Source organism: Corylus avellana, chromosome 9 (assembly GCF_965113065.1).
Source record: "Corylus avellana chromosome 9, dhCorAvel1.hap1.2, whole genome shotgun sequence".
NCBI classification, from domain to species: domain Eukaryota; kingdom Viridiplantae; phylum Streptophyta; class Magnoliopsida; order Fagales; family Betulaceae; genus Corylus; species Corylus avellana.
The window spans coordinates 16,332,659-16,349,207 of NC_142498.1; the positions used below are offsets into that span (position 1 = coordinate 16,332,659).

The 16,549-nt window shown below is 35.4% G+C and overlaps 1 protein-coding gene across 1 annotated transcript; it reads left to right on the forward strand.

Annotated features, from left to right (window-relative positions):
* The first annotated feature begins 5,485 nt into the window (after nt 1-5,485).
* On the forward strand, nt 5,486-11,320 carry LOC132189743 (glutamate receptor 2.8). The gene is made up of 6 exons (XM_059604523.2): nt 5,486-5,759; nt 6,939-7,505; nt 8,235-8,968; nt 9,429-9,741; nt 9,839-10,236; nt 10,613-11,320. The coding sequence occupies exons 1-6, from the start codon at nt 5,501-5,503 to the stop codon at nt 11,075-11,077; spliced, it is 2,736 nt and encodes a 911-aa protein (XP_059460506.2). The 5' UTR covers nt 5,486-5,500; the 3' UTR covers nt 11,078-11,320.
* Nucleotides 11,321-16,549: the final 5,229 nt, after the last annotated feature.

Consider the following 16,549-nt stretch of genomic DNA (forward strand, 5'->3'; position numbering starts at 1 on the left):
GAATATGAACATCGGTTAAACTCAGAGACATATTTGGAAAAACATCAAAGTGGACAGGACCACCAAATAATGATGACTGAATTAATCCAATAATGCTGGTTTTAAAATCAAGAAAACGAGCATCACGCAAACAAAGCAAAACAAAAGCATTAATACCGAGTCGAGTCAATGACTTGACTGCAACTTGGACAGAACCAACATGCAAAAACCTGTATTTTTTAGCAAGAGCATTGTTAACAAAACGCTTGCTGAACAAGGTAATAGTCTGATTATTACCAGAGACCGGAAAGGTCTGTTCAACAGTTTTGACAGAATATTGAATCTTAAAAGAAGACTGAAACCAAGTAGTATTGTAGACATCCCTAGCGTCCAGCTTGGGAATGTTCCACTTACTGAAATCATTATCACCATCAACCAAAATATTTTCATAGTTAACCACGTCCGGTGGTAAACTGGAATTAGAGCTAACAGAAGAATTAGATCTCCACATTATGACACACAAACTAAACTCAAAATCACTCACTGGGTGAAGTCTTAAAGGATCTCATCCTAGGTACTCACTCACTGTATAAACAGTCTCTGTATGTAGGCTTCTTCCTAGACAACTCTACTCTCAACGCATACCCTTGGCCTGCCGTACAGGTGACGCATACCCTTGGCCTAGCCCTCAGCACCTACTTAATGCCCTAACACGCCTCTCCTGGGCTTTCAACGGGACTTACAGGTTCGCAAACTGAGGTGACGGGGTGTTCACTTGAAACTGTACCGACGGGGTGGAGGAGCCTAAAGTAACTAGGATCTCGACACAGAGAAGGTTTAACAGGGGGTAAATAAAAAGGAGGAGAGAAAGACTATGCACTCAGGGGGGAGAAAGAGAGAAGATGTATAGTCAAGGCAGCAAAGAGACCGACAACTCTTATAGCTCTGATACCAAGGAGGGGGAGGGGTGGCTCTGATACCAAGGAGGGGGAGAAAGAGAGAAGATGTATAGTCAAGGCAGCAAAGAGACCGACAACTCTTATGGCTCTGATACTAAGGAGGGGGAGGGGTGGAAGCGCAGTATGCATATAGATGCAGGGGATGAGGGGAGGTGATAATAGATGCAGAAAATAAGCAGTGGAAAATCAAAGCAATAGAACCGTCCAAGATGGCGGTATGACAATTGTATAATCAAAATAAACAACTGAAATTAAAGCAATAGAATGGAAATGTATAGTTAAAGCCATAAGAGGGTCCTTTGTAACACCTTCCAAGAGCCATTCGTTGGGGAGTTCAATCTCAGCCCACCGAATCATTCTCGGAGTTTTAATATGAGCATTCTGAGTAGAACTCTGAATTAACAGAGTTGATTCGCCAGTATTCTTAATCACAGCACGTGGATCAAGATTTGTTTTCATCAACTTATAATAAATACGGTAGATGATAGCAACAGGATGGCTACCTTCTTCCATATTATAACCTGATGTGAGTATATTCAGCGTTAGTGCTTTCAGAATATGAACATCGGTTAAACTCAGAGACATATTTGGAAAAACATCAAAGTGGACAGGACCACCAAATAATGATGACTGAATTAATCCAATAATGCTGGTTTTAAAATCAAGAAAACGAGCATCACGCAAACAAAGCAAAACAGAAGCATTATATGTGTTTTTAAATCGAAGGCAAGATTATGTTTTTTTGAAAACACACTATTTTTAAAGGCCAAACTGCGATTTTGCAAAACGCTTAACTGTATTTTTAAAAATTACGTTTATGAATCACTATTTTTAAATCACGCTAACCCAAATAAACCCTAAGGCCTCGTTTGGTTCGCGGAATGTCTAGTCCATTGGAAAATGATTAACTACTACTGGGAATAGAAGAGTGTGGAATAGATTAGCTATTCCTATTCGTTTGTTTGGTTGTAACGCTGGAATAGACTAGCCAATCATATTCCTTCGTTTGGTAAAATGCAATATATTGGTGAATGGAATCATATTGTGATCAAATTTTTTAAAATACCCTTACAATACAAATACAATTTATATTTTTGAATGTCAAAGTGTCATCAATTCTTTCATGAGCTGCACCTAATCGTGCTTTTGAATGTAGAATTTTCTTCTTTTTGGCCCAAGGGATGGGTTTGAATCTTCACCTACCCTAGAAATTAGAATATTTTTATTTTTAATATTTTTAGGATTGTAATTGATTTCAATATTTGATTGTAATCATCTCCTATTTTTTAGGTAATTAAATTTGATTGTATTTAAATGTGATTTGATATTATCTTTGTCTAGCATTTTCTATTCTCTTTACCTGCTACAGTTTTCTTATAAATATGAACCGTAAGAGCAAAATTGTAGTCTTTAATAATTTGTGAATATAGATTATAGTTCGAACTACTTAAAATTTTTTTTGTGTTCATTTATTTATTCCCTTTAATTCTCTTTACATCGATCAATTTCTTTAGTACGTACTGGGATATGGACTTAACGATCTGTTAAATTACCAGTTATTTCAAAAGCTTAAACATATAGGAAGATGTAAATTTAATTACTTAATCTTTAAATTAATGATTAAGTGATTAAATTTACCTCTTCTTATCGACTTAAGCTTTTGGGATAACTGGCAATTTAACATAGTATCAAAGCCAAAGGTCTTAGATCGAATCTTGACTCCGTCAATTCATCCCTCATTTAAATTAAATATTCCACCTTATCCACTGTCTTTCATAAGGAATTGAAGTAAGATGTGACGATTTTTTCCAGGAAATTCCCAATGAAAAATACACTATTCCCTCCTTTCTATCGAATTGATCATAACCGCTACCTACATTCCACGAAATTGTGCACCACAAATAGGAGCTAATAAAGGGACCCACAATCCCGTAGAAAGGGGGAGGGGGAATTCGAACTAGTGACCTCTGCTTCATGAGGTGTAATTCACAGCCAATTGAGGTACTCCTTGAAGACTTTTTTTACTCTACTTAAGCCTCTAGTCAATGCATTGCCATGGGAAAACATTTAATGCATACAAGCTTCCAAGAGAGAAGCATATTATAAGTCAAGGCATTGCCGTGGGAAACAAGTGATATATACCAATTCAAACCCAAGGCTTCTTCATGTAAAATCTGAGACCATGATCGATGAACCAACACACACGTAACACGAGCATGAAAGGGGAAAAGTAAGAAAATTTATGTAAGGGTGATGTTTTGAAAACCAATTTGAACTTAATGTTGGGTTTTTTAATTGACATATTTTGCGGCATTAATTGGATACTTTTATTGGCTTTAACTTTAGGGTTGTTAGATGGGAAAAATTCAAGATTGTCTAAGAATGATAGAGTCAAAGTAAAATGGCCATAACTTTTGACTTTGATATCCAACGAAAGAAAACTTGGTAGCATTAGAAAGTCAATTCAAAATGACTCAAATTTGTATTCATAGCTCGGGCGATTACCGGGTCAAAATGGGCTATCGAATCTATTTTTAAATACATTATTTGAAAATGCAGAAATGTCAGTCAATGCTCAACTGCGTGTTTTATAGCGAAGACTTAAGCCTCTAGAGTCTTTCTTGAGGGAAAAATATATTTATATGGTTAAATACATTTTCAGTACTTGTAATTTGCACCAAAATTAAATAGTTATCTAGGTTTTCAAAAATGTCACAAATGAAATTTGTGATAAGCAAATAAATCCACTTAGTACCTCCGTCAAGATTTTATTAAGTTTTTTAACGAAGCACCACATCACCCTTACATGTGACGTGGTACATGGGTTTTTAGGTGCCATGTCATATTTAAAACAGAAAACCAAAAAAAAGAATAAAAGAATAAAAGAAAAATTGGGTGGCCGGACACCCCAAACCGGCCGGGCTGGGGTGGCCGAACCACCCCCAATGGCCAAATAACAATAATTTTTTTTTTTTTTTTTTGAGGGTTTGGCCTTTGGGGTGGCCGAACCATTTTGTAGTCTCTTCACTCTTATATTATAGTTTTCCTATAAATATGATCTATTTATATTGTAATTAATCATCATTAATGGTTCTACTCTGATTACTCGACCAACTACTAGTACTTCAGTATTATTTTTTATGCCTGAGAGAATATAAATGAGCCACTTGTTGTAACAAATTCAAATTCCAAATAATTTCAGAAAGTTATCCTAAAAAGCATGGCCAAAGAAGCCTTTTTTCTACTTACATACGTAGATGGACTTCCAAGCCAGAAGCCTAGCTAGTATAAAGGCATTGCCATGGGAAACAAGTAATGCATACCAACTTCCAAGAGATAAGCATATAAGTCATGAGAAGCAATGCCTTGATCAAGGCATTGCCGTGGGAAACAAGTGATATATACCAATTCAAACCCAAGGCTTCATGAAAAATCTGAGACCATGTTGAACCAAACACACATGTAACACGAGCACGACAAGGACAAAGTAATAAAATGGATGTTAGGGTGACGTTCTGGGTCAAAAAGAAAGTGTGATGAGCTGACGAAAGAGTTCTGCCACTTTGACCCTTTCATGTCTGTTCTTATTTAGCCTGTGAACAAGCTCGACTTCACTTGAAAAATAAATGAGTCAAGCTTGAACATTTATCTAGATTGGTGATAATTTTGAGCTCGACTTATGTATGCAATAAAATTAAATGAACACGACTTGAACATTCAAAATATTCAGCTCGATTACAACCTTACGTTCAACGTTTTAATATATGCATTGTATATTTTATTTATGACATTTGTGGTTTGCGCCTGAACACATTTCCTTTAATTTTTGGGTTAATTATTTTTTTTACTATTTAGGTTTTCACGTTTTTATTTTTCTCACATAGGTTTTAATTCGTATTACGGAGGGTATTTGACTTATATATGAGTAGATACCAATTTAGTATATCCGTCACCATTCCTTCAGCCAAATTAATGGACTGCCATGTGATGGTTTCAGCTACTCCTACAGCCCGTTTGAAGGTGGCCAAACTACTCCTAAGACCCTTGAGGAAGTTCGGCCACCCCAATGACCAAAATGGATTGATTGAGGCCACCTTAGACTAACCGCAGGAAAACTACTATGCAATTGTTATTTTGTGATTTGTTTTTTTAAATTTTCTTCATATTTAAGGAAGGAGAGCAACTTTAAGGAGCTGCTGGAAATGCTCAATCCAATTGTCACCGTCACGAGTGTCAAGAGGGCTGGGCCCTCATGTACGTGGGTCCGGGCACCAAAGCGATCGATGTTAATTAAATCCATTAATTATATTTGGAAATGCAGAAATGCCAGTAAATGCTCAGCTGCTTGTCTTATAGCGAAGACTTGAAGTCTTTACAGTCTTTCTTGAGGGAAAAAAAAATCCTTTTGTCGTGAAGCTCCATTGTTCGTTTCTGACGGCATGGCTTAAATAACTTAGCCCTCTTGTATTGTGTCTGTTTGTGTGCTACAAAATTTACTCAATGATCCAAAAAAAAGAATAAATAATAACTTAGCCCGCTAGCTAGCAAGCTTTATCCTGACAATGGCAAACCATAAGCTGCTCCTCTCTTTGCTCTCCTTTCTCTTCTTGCTCGCCCTCAGGATGGCCATGGCCGCAAAAGATGTCATATCAGTGAGAGTGGGCGTAGTTCTTGATTTGAAGTCTCCAGTAGGAGGAATGGCAGAGCTTTATATGTCCATGGCGCTCTCAGATTTTTATGAAGAGAATGATAATTATACTACACGACTCGCTCTTTCCACCAAGGATTCTGGGGATGACGTCGTCGCTGCAGCATCTGCAGGTACGTACGGAAAAGTAAAAAATCTGAGGTAATTAATTTATCATAATATTATCATTCTACATGGTCTTTATGTTTTCTTCCTTTTTTAATTTTTTAATTTTTTATTTTTTAATAATCTTTTTTTGGATGTATAAAAAAAACTACAAACAAAAGGAAAACTACACCAGAATCCCCTTGTCAATACCCAAGTTACAAAATATTTCTTCATTTCCTGCTTTATTTTGGAATTTTCCTTTAACCAATATCCCATTGGATTTTCTGCAGAATTTGTTCTTCTCTTTTAGGATGACCACCATGTCTAATTTAATTTAATTCATGTTTCTCCACAAATTATAGATTGTTGATCCAAAATCTAACCTGCACAGATTAATTAGCCTACAAGTTTTTCTTCCCCCAGTACTAGTAGTACTGCTGCAACCCCAAAGAGATTACATCATCCAAGCTTATTGGAGGATTCATTTTATTTCCCTTCTTCACTACATAACTCCACACTTGTTTGCTGAAGCCACAGAAGAAGAGATAAAGGCATGTATGCTTTGCAATAGCTAGAGAAACTAGATCAGTTGAAACCAAGCCACTAGACGCTACTTTTGTAATGACCCAAAAAAAAAAAAAAAAAAAAAAAAAAAAACTAGTCATGTCTACATCAACCTAAAAAGACTAGGTATGTGGGACTTAGTACTTATGAACATCTCTTATAGACTACCGACTCTATTTTGGCTACTCACCTTTCCCAATATAAGACGGGTGTGAACTATAATAAATTTCAAACCTTGAGACCACTCACTTAATTAGTGCTTCACTAAAATCACTTATGAAGTCTATTTTCATCTAGTAAGTTATGTACATAGAACTAGTCGATTTATGTGCGCTATTCATTTCTTCTCAATATGGGATTGGAGTGTTATAGATTTTCTCTAAGTGCATTCCAAGATTCTGAAGTACTAGATCATAAATTCCAAACCTCGAGACCACCCACTTAATTGGGCTTATCCTTCTCCCCAATTTTCACCAAATACAAGCTGCTTTGAATGTCTACCATCTGCTCAGAACGAGCTGGTCTCCAGTTCAAGTTCCAATCTAGCTTCTGGTTTGCTCTGAGCATCATATCTATACCACATTGTTTTGGTTGTTGTTATTATTGTTATTGACTATCTCCAGTAAAATTTCAATTTCCAGCACTGGATTTAATCAAGAATGAAGAAGTGCAGGCCATCATAGGACCTCAAACGTCAGCACAAGCTAAGTTTGTGATTCAACTCGGAAGAAAAGCTCAAGTTCCCATCATTTCCTTCTCAGCCACAAGCCCCTGTCTTTCTCCATCCCAAAACCCGCTTTTCATTCGCACAGCACAAGATGACCGCGCACAGGTAAAAGCCATAGCAGACATTGTCCGTGCCTACGGTTGGCGGGAAATTGTCCCGATTTATGAAGACACAGAATATGGCAATGGCTTAATTCCATATTTGCTAGAAGCTTTCCAAGAGATTGACGTTCGGGTGCCTAACAGAAGTGTCATTCCTTCATCTTCTAGCACTAGGGAAATCAGTAAGGAGCTTAACATGTTAAAACAAAAATCTCGTACAAGAATATTCATTGTGCACATGACTGCTTCACTTGGCTCCAAGCTCTTTGTACAAGCAAACAATGCCGGAATGATGAAGGAAGGGTATGGATGGATCATCACGGCAGGGTTATCATCTTTGCTAGATCCTATGGGCTCAAAGGTCATGTACTCAATGCAAGGTATTGTTAGATCACCGTTTATCTCATAAACTTAAGTGATAGGAAATAGTTAATTAATTTAAGGAAAAATTTCACTTAACCCACCTAAATTGTCACAACTTTTACAATGTCTTCGTAAAGTTCAATTTCTCTCAATTTAGTGTATCCATGTTTCAATTGTTTTCAATATCACCAATCCCTTATGATTTTCGGTTTACTCCTAACTGAGGGTTGTTGAAATTCTCAAAATATCCCCATTTGTTTTAGGGAAAAAAAAAATTGTGAAGATTAAGGTGTTGGTTTGAATTTAACGGTATTTACAAAAATACCCATGCCTCAATTTTTGCACAAATTTTAAGTATTTTTGCAAAAAAAAAAAAAAAAGGGGGTATTTTGGGAATTTTGTTGGGATTTAATGGAAAATCTTAACGGAGGGAAAACATTGAAGAAAATTAAAAGTTCGATACACTAAATTGAGAGATTTTGAACTTTATGTGGGACATTGCAAAATGGGTGACAATTTAGGAGGTAAGTGAAGTTTATCCTTAATTTAATAATTTAATTTACATTCTAACACTTTTTCTTGGGAGGTTCTTGGGAGGTGAATGACGAAGAAAATGTTCAAAATCTTTGTCCTTTTTTTAGAGACAAAACATTTTTTTCCTGATACCACATTAAATCAACAATTATTCCAAATTCTTAAATTGATAAAAAATTATTAATTTAATTATTTAATTTATATTCTAACAGGTGTATTGGGACTTCGGCCACACATACCCAAGTCAGAAAAATTGGAAGATTTCAAAAGAAGATTGAAAAGAAATTTAACATCAAGCAAACAAAACAATAAGAGTACTGGACTAAACCTCTTTGGATTGTGGGCATATGATACAGTTTGGGCTTTGGCTATGGCAGTGGAGAAGGCTGGCATTGTGCGTTCCAAGTTCTTGAAGCAAAATGCTTCCCAAAGTAATGTTGATCTTGCAGCTTTAGGCATTTCTGAAATGGGTCCAACGCTCCGTAATACAATTCAAATTACCAAATTTCAAGGCCTTAGTGGGAATTTCCATTTAGTCAAAAGGCAGTTGGAACCTTCAGCCTTTGAAATAATCAATATCATAGGAAAATCCGAGAGAGTTATTGGATACTGGACACCAAGAGGGCTTTCACAAGAATTGAATGATACTGGTGAAGTGGCACGCCCAATTTTAAAGGCTAAATTACTTAAGCAGCCTATTTGGCCGGGAGACACGACAGATCAGCCGACAAAGCTGAGGATCGGAGTTCCGGTGAGACGAGGTTTTTTTGAATTTCTGAAAGTGGAACGGCATAATCGTACTGATAAACCTACAGTATCAGGGTTCTCCCATGACGTGTTCCTTGCTGTACTAGATGCATTACCATTCCCTCTTCCTTATGAGTTTGTTCCCTTTGTGAACAAGGATAGGGCCTACAATACGCTTCTTTACCAAATTAAACTCAAGGTATGCTTTTTCTTTCTTTTTTTTGTGATAAAAACTTGTGTCAATTAATTAGTGTTGTAATATAAGATGTGGTTATATGTATATATTTAATAGTATTATTATTATTATTATTATTTAATTCAAAAGTTTAAGCTTATTAGAAAAAGTAAATTTAATCATTTAATTAATCAATACTAGTTTAACACCCACCTCACATGTATGTCGCTCAAACTTCCTCTTAAAAAGCTAGTGATGCCCAATACTTAAAATGTTTAATTGAATTGATGAGAGGTGAATGATAGAGTTAAATTTCAAACGCATCACCTTTAGCTTTGATAGCATATTAAATCACCATTAATCTCAAAAGCAACTTGAAATTAGTGGTGATTTAACATGGTATCAAATTGAACACCTTTCAATTTTTTTGTTATTTTGTCAAAGTTCATAAATTGATGATCGACCACCCCCTGTCAAAATGCAGAAGTATGATGCTGTGGTTGGAGACACAACAATTGTGGCAAATCGCTCCACATATGTTGATTTTACTTTGCCATATTCAGAATCAGGCGTGTCAATGGTGGTTTTAATGAAAGATAATGAGAGGAACAACTTTTGGATTTTCTTGAAGCCCCTAAGCTTGGATCTTTGGTTAGCAACCACTGCAGCATTCGTCTTTACAGGTTTAGTGATATGGGTTCTTGAACACCGTATAAACGGTGAGTTTAGAGGCCCCCCAGAGCAGCAACTTGGCACCATATTCTGGTTCTCCTTCTCTACACTAGTCTTTGCTCACAGTAAACTTTCTTCAACCCCATCAAAGATTTTGCCTTTCATTATTCAATTTGATGATAATAATAATTGAAAACATTTTAATGTTTTAATGGTTACCAGGGGAGAAAGTGGTAAACAATTGGTCAAGATTTGTGATGATCATATGGTTTTTCGCGGTACTCATCCTGACACAAAGTTATACAGCAAGCTTAACCTCAATGTTAACGGTACAGAGATTGCAGCCTTCATTTGTTGATGTAAAAGAGATACAAGAGAGGGGATATTTTGTTGGATATCAACAGGATTCCTTTGTTAAAGAGCTTCTAACAAAACAGTTGAATTTCCATGAGTCCAAGTTGAAGGCTTATATAACTCCTGAGCAGTATCATGAAGCACTGTCAAGAGAAAGGGTTGCAGCTATTTTTGATGAAATCCCTTACATTAAGCTCTTTCTTGCAAAGCATTGCTCTAAGTACACAATGGTTGGACCCACCTACAAAACCGATGGATTTGGTTTTGTGAGTCTCTCTCTCTCTCTCTCTCTCTCTTAAACTTTAAAAGAATGCCATAAAATAAACAAATTTTTGTAGACATTAAGTTTGTTTCGGTATATGCACTTGTGTGTATGCTCTAATACAACCTTAACCACTAGACGTTCGTGTGCGTGGTATAGTCCATAGGGCGCCTTGATGGTGGACTTGACATTTAGCATGTATACGAAGCATCAAAGCTTGGAGCAGTCAGATTATGACTATTAATTTTTGGATGGTTATGATTATACGATTTGGTGATTGGATCTAAACATAATATAATTCTTATGATCATAAATCTATATATTTTTCTATTTCTTTGAAATGCTATTATATATTGTGTTTCCCGTGTGTGTATGTTCAGGCCTTCCCACAAGGATCTCCTTTAGTTCCTTACATTTCAAGGGCAATCTTGAATGTGACCGAAGATAAAGACAAATTTCGAGGAATTGAGGGGAAGTACTTTTCAAGTAAAACTCATTGTGAAGATCAAGGGGCAACAATCTCTTCAGATAGCCCTAGTCTTGGTTTGTACAGCTTCGGGGGCCTCTTCATCATCACAGCAGCGGCTTCCACCTCTTCACTCCTGGTTTATTTGTTCAAGTTCCTTCACTCACATTGGCCTACTTTGAGCACCAGCAATACTCACGAGAGCTCCTTTTGGTGCAAATTGCTTGCAATGGCAAAACATTTTGACCAGAAAGATCCCTCTTCACTTGGCATTGAGATAAGTAAACCTAGGGTACATGCCCTAGCATGCCCTAATGTCATCGAGCCTTCACCTGGTATTGATCATAGGGAGAACTACTCAAGATCATCCAATTATTGAAAAGAAAAAAAAAATCTTTTTCTTTTTTTTTTTAATTTCGTATGTACTCCTCTTTAACAAAAAAACATATATCCACACGCACAAAAAAATGCAAATAAAGATACAATGCAAGGAAAATTACCTCGGGGCACATACCTCCAGAGCTGAAGATCCATCCATATATATGTTTTTATGCATATATCTCTTGTAGAAGGAATGAATAGATATGTATATATAAAAGTCTATTTATTATCTAATTTTTTTTGTTTTTTTGGCATGTCCGCACAAGAGGGGGAGGGGGGATTCGAACTAGTGATCATCGTTTCATGAGGCGCGGTTCCTAGCCGATTGAGTTACCTCTTGAGGACTATTTATTATCTAATTCGTGTTATGCCAAATACCCAACTAAATTAATAGGCAAATACTTGGTTCGTTTTACTCGCATGTGCACAAGATCAAACGATAGTATAGTCCAGCAAGTGCAAGATCGATCCCACAAGGATTGTTAATTTTATTTAGAATTGATTAAAAAATATCAAATTGTCATTAAATTGATATTGTGAAAAGGAAATAAAAAGATATAAAGATAAATGAAAAGGTAAAGGCAAGTGCTTTGATATCCACCACTAATCATACTTAAATAATATAACAATATACCAATGATCCAATCATATTATGAATACTTAATATTTGCCAACCTAAGGGTATGGGTGTACCTACTCCTTAAGCTATTGATTTCCCTAAGCAACGAATTAGGTATGGGTATCTACTCTAATTCTTTTCTTTCTTAAAGGATTTAGCATGAGTGTTTACTAAGTTGTTCTTTAAGAAAGTATAAATTTGTGAAAATCAATAAACACATGAGGCATAGGGCATGGGTGTATACTCCCAGTTCCCCATGTTGATTAACCCAAAAATCCGGTGTGGATTTCTTTTGTTACTCTTACTAAACTCATTACTCGATCACCCAAATTAATTTAATTAACTAGTCTATACCACATGCATATAATGGCCAATCACATACATATGAGGAATTCAAGAAAACATGAATTAATCAAGTTAAGCAACACAATATGATTATCACAAAGGCGCCAATATTGAAATATTAAATAAACATAATTAGGGCTTCAATCTAGTCCTCCTTAAGAGTTAGTTACACATAATTAAAATAAAACTAAAAAGAAAAGGGAAAGAAAGAACTGAAACCCGCTCCTAGAAGTAGCTGATGTGGTATTTTTGTGACAAAAAATATCAATTATAAAAGTACCACTCGCAATAGTACGAATCCCGTAGGATAGGGGCTATATTGAGGGTGTCGATCCTCAAGGACTGCAGGGGTTTTATTATCAAAATTTGAAAAATTAAAATTAACGTAATTCAAAAGAGAATGATTTGTTTGTGTTAATTTAAAGTGCATAAAATAAACGGAAATAAAAAGAGTAAATATATGAGAGAGAGAGAGAGAGAGAGAGAGAGAGAGAAAGTAGGGTATTAACTTCACCACGATCTGCACATCAATGGTTAACCATATTTAATTCTAGCAATTCTTTCTATACATGTTATAATTTAAACTAGAAAACACATTATTGAAGAATAAAAATAATTTCATATAATCAATGGAATAAATTTAATCACTTAATCATTAGTTTAACGTGATATATCAAAGAGTGAGACCTATCATCGGTCAAAATAACCTCAATACCTTGGGTGATCACATGAAATATTGTGGGAAAGCTTTTTCCAAGAGAGAATCCAAATCATTTGTCAGAAAACAAAGTAATGAGAAATTTCCTGTTGTTTTAGATTTTATAGATATTATTCTCAGAGTCTTTGACCGAAACATTTTGGTTGGCATACCAAAATATATACATGTAATTTGCACAAGTACGAGAATAACATAAAATCAGTGACTCAAAGATAAAGAAGTAGAAAATTAAGTAGCAGTATCCTTAGCCTTAATTCTACTACAAAATGTTTCATGGAAAAATCATAAGTCAACGTTAAGTACGTCAAATTGATTAATTGTTTCATCAAAAAATATTTATTGGAGTGCAATCACAATTATTTAGTGGAATTAATTACAATTAAAATATTTTTGCGTAATAAACATCAGAGAGACAGAGTTACGGATATATTTAAGCCAATAATATCTTTTCTTTTAGGTCCCTCATCAAGCCAGTGTTACTCATAAATAATCTTGTGAAACCTTTTGTCTTTAACCAAAACATATCACTTGAACCAACAAATTGCTTAACTGGAATATTATATTTCAAAAGCCATAATCGTTAAACAAAATTTACAAATAAGAAGATTTGTATGAATAAAGAAGTTTTTTTTTTTTCTTTAAATTTAAAGAAATGTACTTTAAAGTAAATGTCAAAAGCCAAACTAAAATACCATTTTTCAAAAGATACCAATTGTAATATTGCGACAAGGTCAAATCCTTATATATTGTTTCATTTCTCTATTCAACTTCCAAACAAGAAAATTTTGTAAGTGGTATTAGTAAACATTGCTATGAAATCTTTGGGAAAAACTATGTTTTTGGTAATGGAGTTGATGATCCTTACAATATTTAAAGCTCGGGCCAATCTTTACTCCTTCCTCGATCTCTTTTTCCCACTTTTCATATTCATCAATCCTCTCAAGATGGCTATGATCACAGACGTCGTTGCTCTGAAAGTGCACTTGAAAAATGTCAACATATAACAGCACCCTCCTCAATGATGTCATGTGCCAAATATCAGTTTTACTTATGCATTGCTTATGTTGAGTTACAGACCAAACCTACCAAACTTGAAGTTAAAGAACATAGAGCCAGAGCTCGTAAGGCTGGAGCAGAATGTTCAAGGCATTGCTTCGAACCCATCGGCAAGAAGTTCTTTCAACGCTTTGTCGCGTTGTTTAAGACCCATCGCCAAGAAGTTGTCAATCACGAATATCGCCAGGATATAATTTGTTACATACATTGTCTTGGTGAGCTCTTTTGAGATGCTGTCCCCACACCCCACCCCCCCCCCCCCCCCCCCCTCCCCCCCCCCCCCACATGGAATCTCAGCCATCATGGATACAAATACACACCCATGAGCAAGATATCATATGTGATTCGTGCTTGTTCAAATTTCTCCATTACAAAGTTAGATGGATTTTTCTTTTAATAAGCAAGAATTTGCAAGTTTTTTTTTTTTTTTTGTAATAGGCACGTGCGGTGCAAGAATAAGTGACCTAGGGTCACATGAGGGCTTGTTGTTAAAGGAACAAATTTATAAATTCTAGATTTATTGTGAAGTAAATCTCACAAGTACTCTACATGATTTGGGCCTTGATTCATGGGATGTGCCCCCTCTTCTCAAATCTATATAATAGACTCTTTGTAAGCAAAAGACATAATGTGAAATAAGCTGAGAATCCCTTCTTCTTCTAAAATCTTACATGGTATCGGAGCGATTTGGTTAACACCTTACGATCTTGGTTTTTTCTTTAATTGCTGCACAGCCCGTGTAGGCTAGTGACCCACGTGATGCTCTATTTGAAAAAATGGTGCATCTAAAGTGTTGTCCAGAATCTTTGGTGGGGAGCCACATATCTTGAATGGGTTGTGGAGAATTTATTGATTCTTGTTTTTTTTGCTGTCGCTTCCTTTAGTTTAACAATAAACTCTAAGAGCCATATATTTGGCTACTTTCAAATCTAACCGTGAATTTGGGCAAAATGCAATTTGTTGTGAAATCTAATCGTCCATTAGTGGTTTTGTGGTGAGATTCAACCACCCCTTGGTATTTGCGGCGAGATCCGACCGTCCCTTGATAATTTGCTGCGAGATCCGATTTCTCCTTGGTGAGATTCAACTGCCCCTTGGTGTGTTGCAACGACATCCAACCACCCATAGTGGTTTACGGCAAGATTCAACTGTCAATTGCTGATTTTGGCAAATTTTCCATTGAAACTGAAGCTTTTAACGCATTTTCTTGTTCATCTTTTTATTTATAAAAGTATGCATTTATATTTTGAATTTCAAGCTAAAACGTATTACATACTTCAAGCCGTTTTAGCTTGAGGGCCTTGATTTATTGTGTAGTGAATCTCAGAAGTCAAAAAGGCTGACTATGCATGATTTGAGCCTTAATTCATGGGATGTCCTCCCTCTTCTCAAGTCTATATGCTATACTCTTTCTAAGCAAAAGACATATTGTGAAATAAGAGAATCCCTTCTTCTAAAATATTACACTTGTTAGCTGTAAGTGTTAAGAATAATGAATAAAGAGAAATTTGCAAATTAGATTTTTCTTGCGTGGTGAGACTCCTGAAAATTTTCTTTTTTTGGTTGTGCAACTCAGCCCATCTTTTTCTTCTTTTCTTCTCAAAGTGGCTTGTTTCTATTCTATTTTTCTGTGTTTGTTAGATGAAACTTACGGGGTTTTGTGTGCTATAGTGCTACATTGTTTTTCTTATGGGCTGCGTCAAAGAATACATTCCTATTTTTATATATTTCCAAGGTACCAATAGAAAGGTTCACTATTAGTTATTTATTTTCTCCACAACACTAACGACTTTTTCCCTTTTGATCTAATTTATACACTATGGTAGTCTTACTGCATGAGTTTGAGATACTAGTTCTATGATAAGACGGCATTACATATTGATGAGCGAGATTTTGAACTTAGTGTGTATAACAAGTAGCAACCACTATCTTAGGGTCTATTTGGGTTTACGATTTTAAAAATTTCAATTTGAAAATGCTATTTTTAAAACGTAGTTAAGCGTTTAGTAAAATCACAATTTCCCGTTAAAATTGCAGTTTAGCCTTTTAAATCGTACGCTTATTAAAAAAGCTCCCTTACTTTCTATTAAGTTTTTGAATTGACTAATTCAGTGACAAAATAATTATGGATGCAAATTATTTTGGAATCAATTTGATCAAGGCATAGTGGTGAAAAAATTCCCGAGAAACTCATCTGTAATGACGTCTGAAGAGCGTACAAACGATGTGTTATATGAGGACCACCGAGATGCTTGTCTGCAAGCTCATCTAATACTTAGGCCCTAGATTTAAAATTTATTATTCTCACTAAATTTACATCAGTCTGATATTTCATATAATCTTAAAACTTCACATTTGAATCCACATTCCTCTCAGAATTGAGAGTTAGTGCTATAAGCAGTCATATGTTCCAATTATTCAATTGACAATAGTTTATAAAGTAACAGCTCACATAATCCAATTCAGTGCATAGTAACCACACCAACATATCAATAAAAAATCTCATACTTCCATGATAGGTCATCATGATTGACACATCATATTTTTTATAAAAGGAATGCTCAATTTCATTCTTGACTATGATCTAAGTGATACATCATATTCTTTATAAAAGGAATGCTCAATTTCATTCTTGGCTATGATCTAAGATTTATAAGTCGCAATGTATTAATATGGGTTATATTTTTTGTGTGACAATCTCATTAACACACCCAAACCATTTACAATATAAC

Bases quoted from the DNA above. Each gene is read 5' to 3' on its own strand.
- LOC132189743 (XM_059604523.2), top strand. From the start codon at position 5,501: ATGGCAAACCATAAGCTGCTCCTCTCTTTGCTCTCCTTTCTCTTCTTG. The intron at 5,760-6,938 runs GTACGTACGGAA...TTCAATTTCCAG, and splicing joins CGTCGCTGCAGCATCTGCAG to CACTGGATTTAATCAAGAAT. The intron at 10,237-10,612 runs GTGAGTCTCTCT...GTGTATGTTCAG, and splicing joins AAACCGATGGATTTGGTTTT to GCCTTCCCACAAGGATCTCC.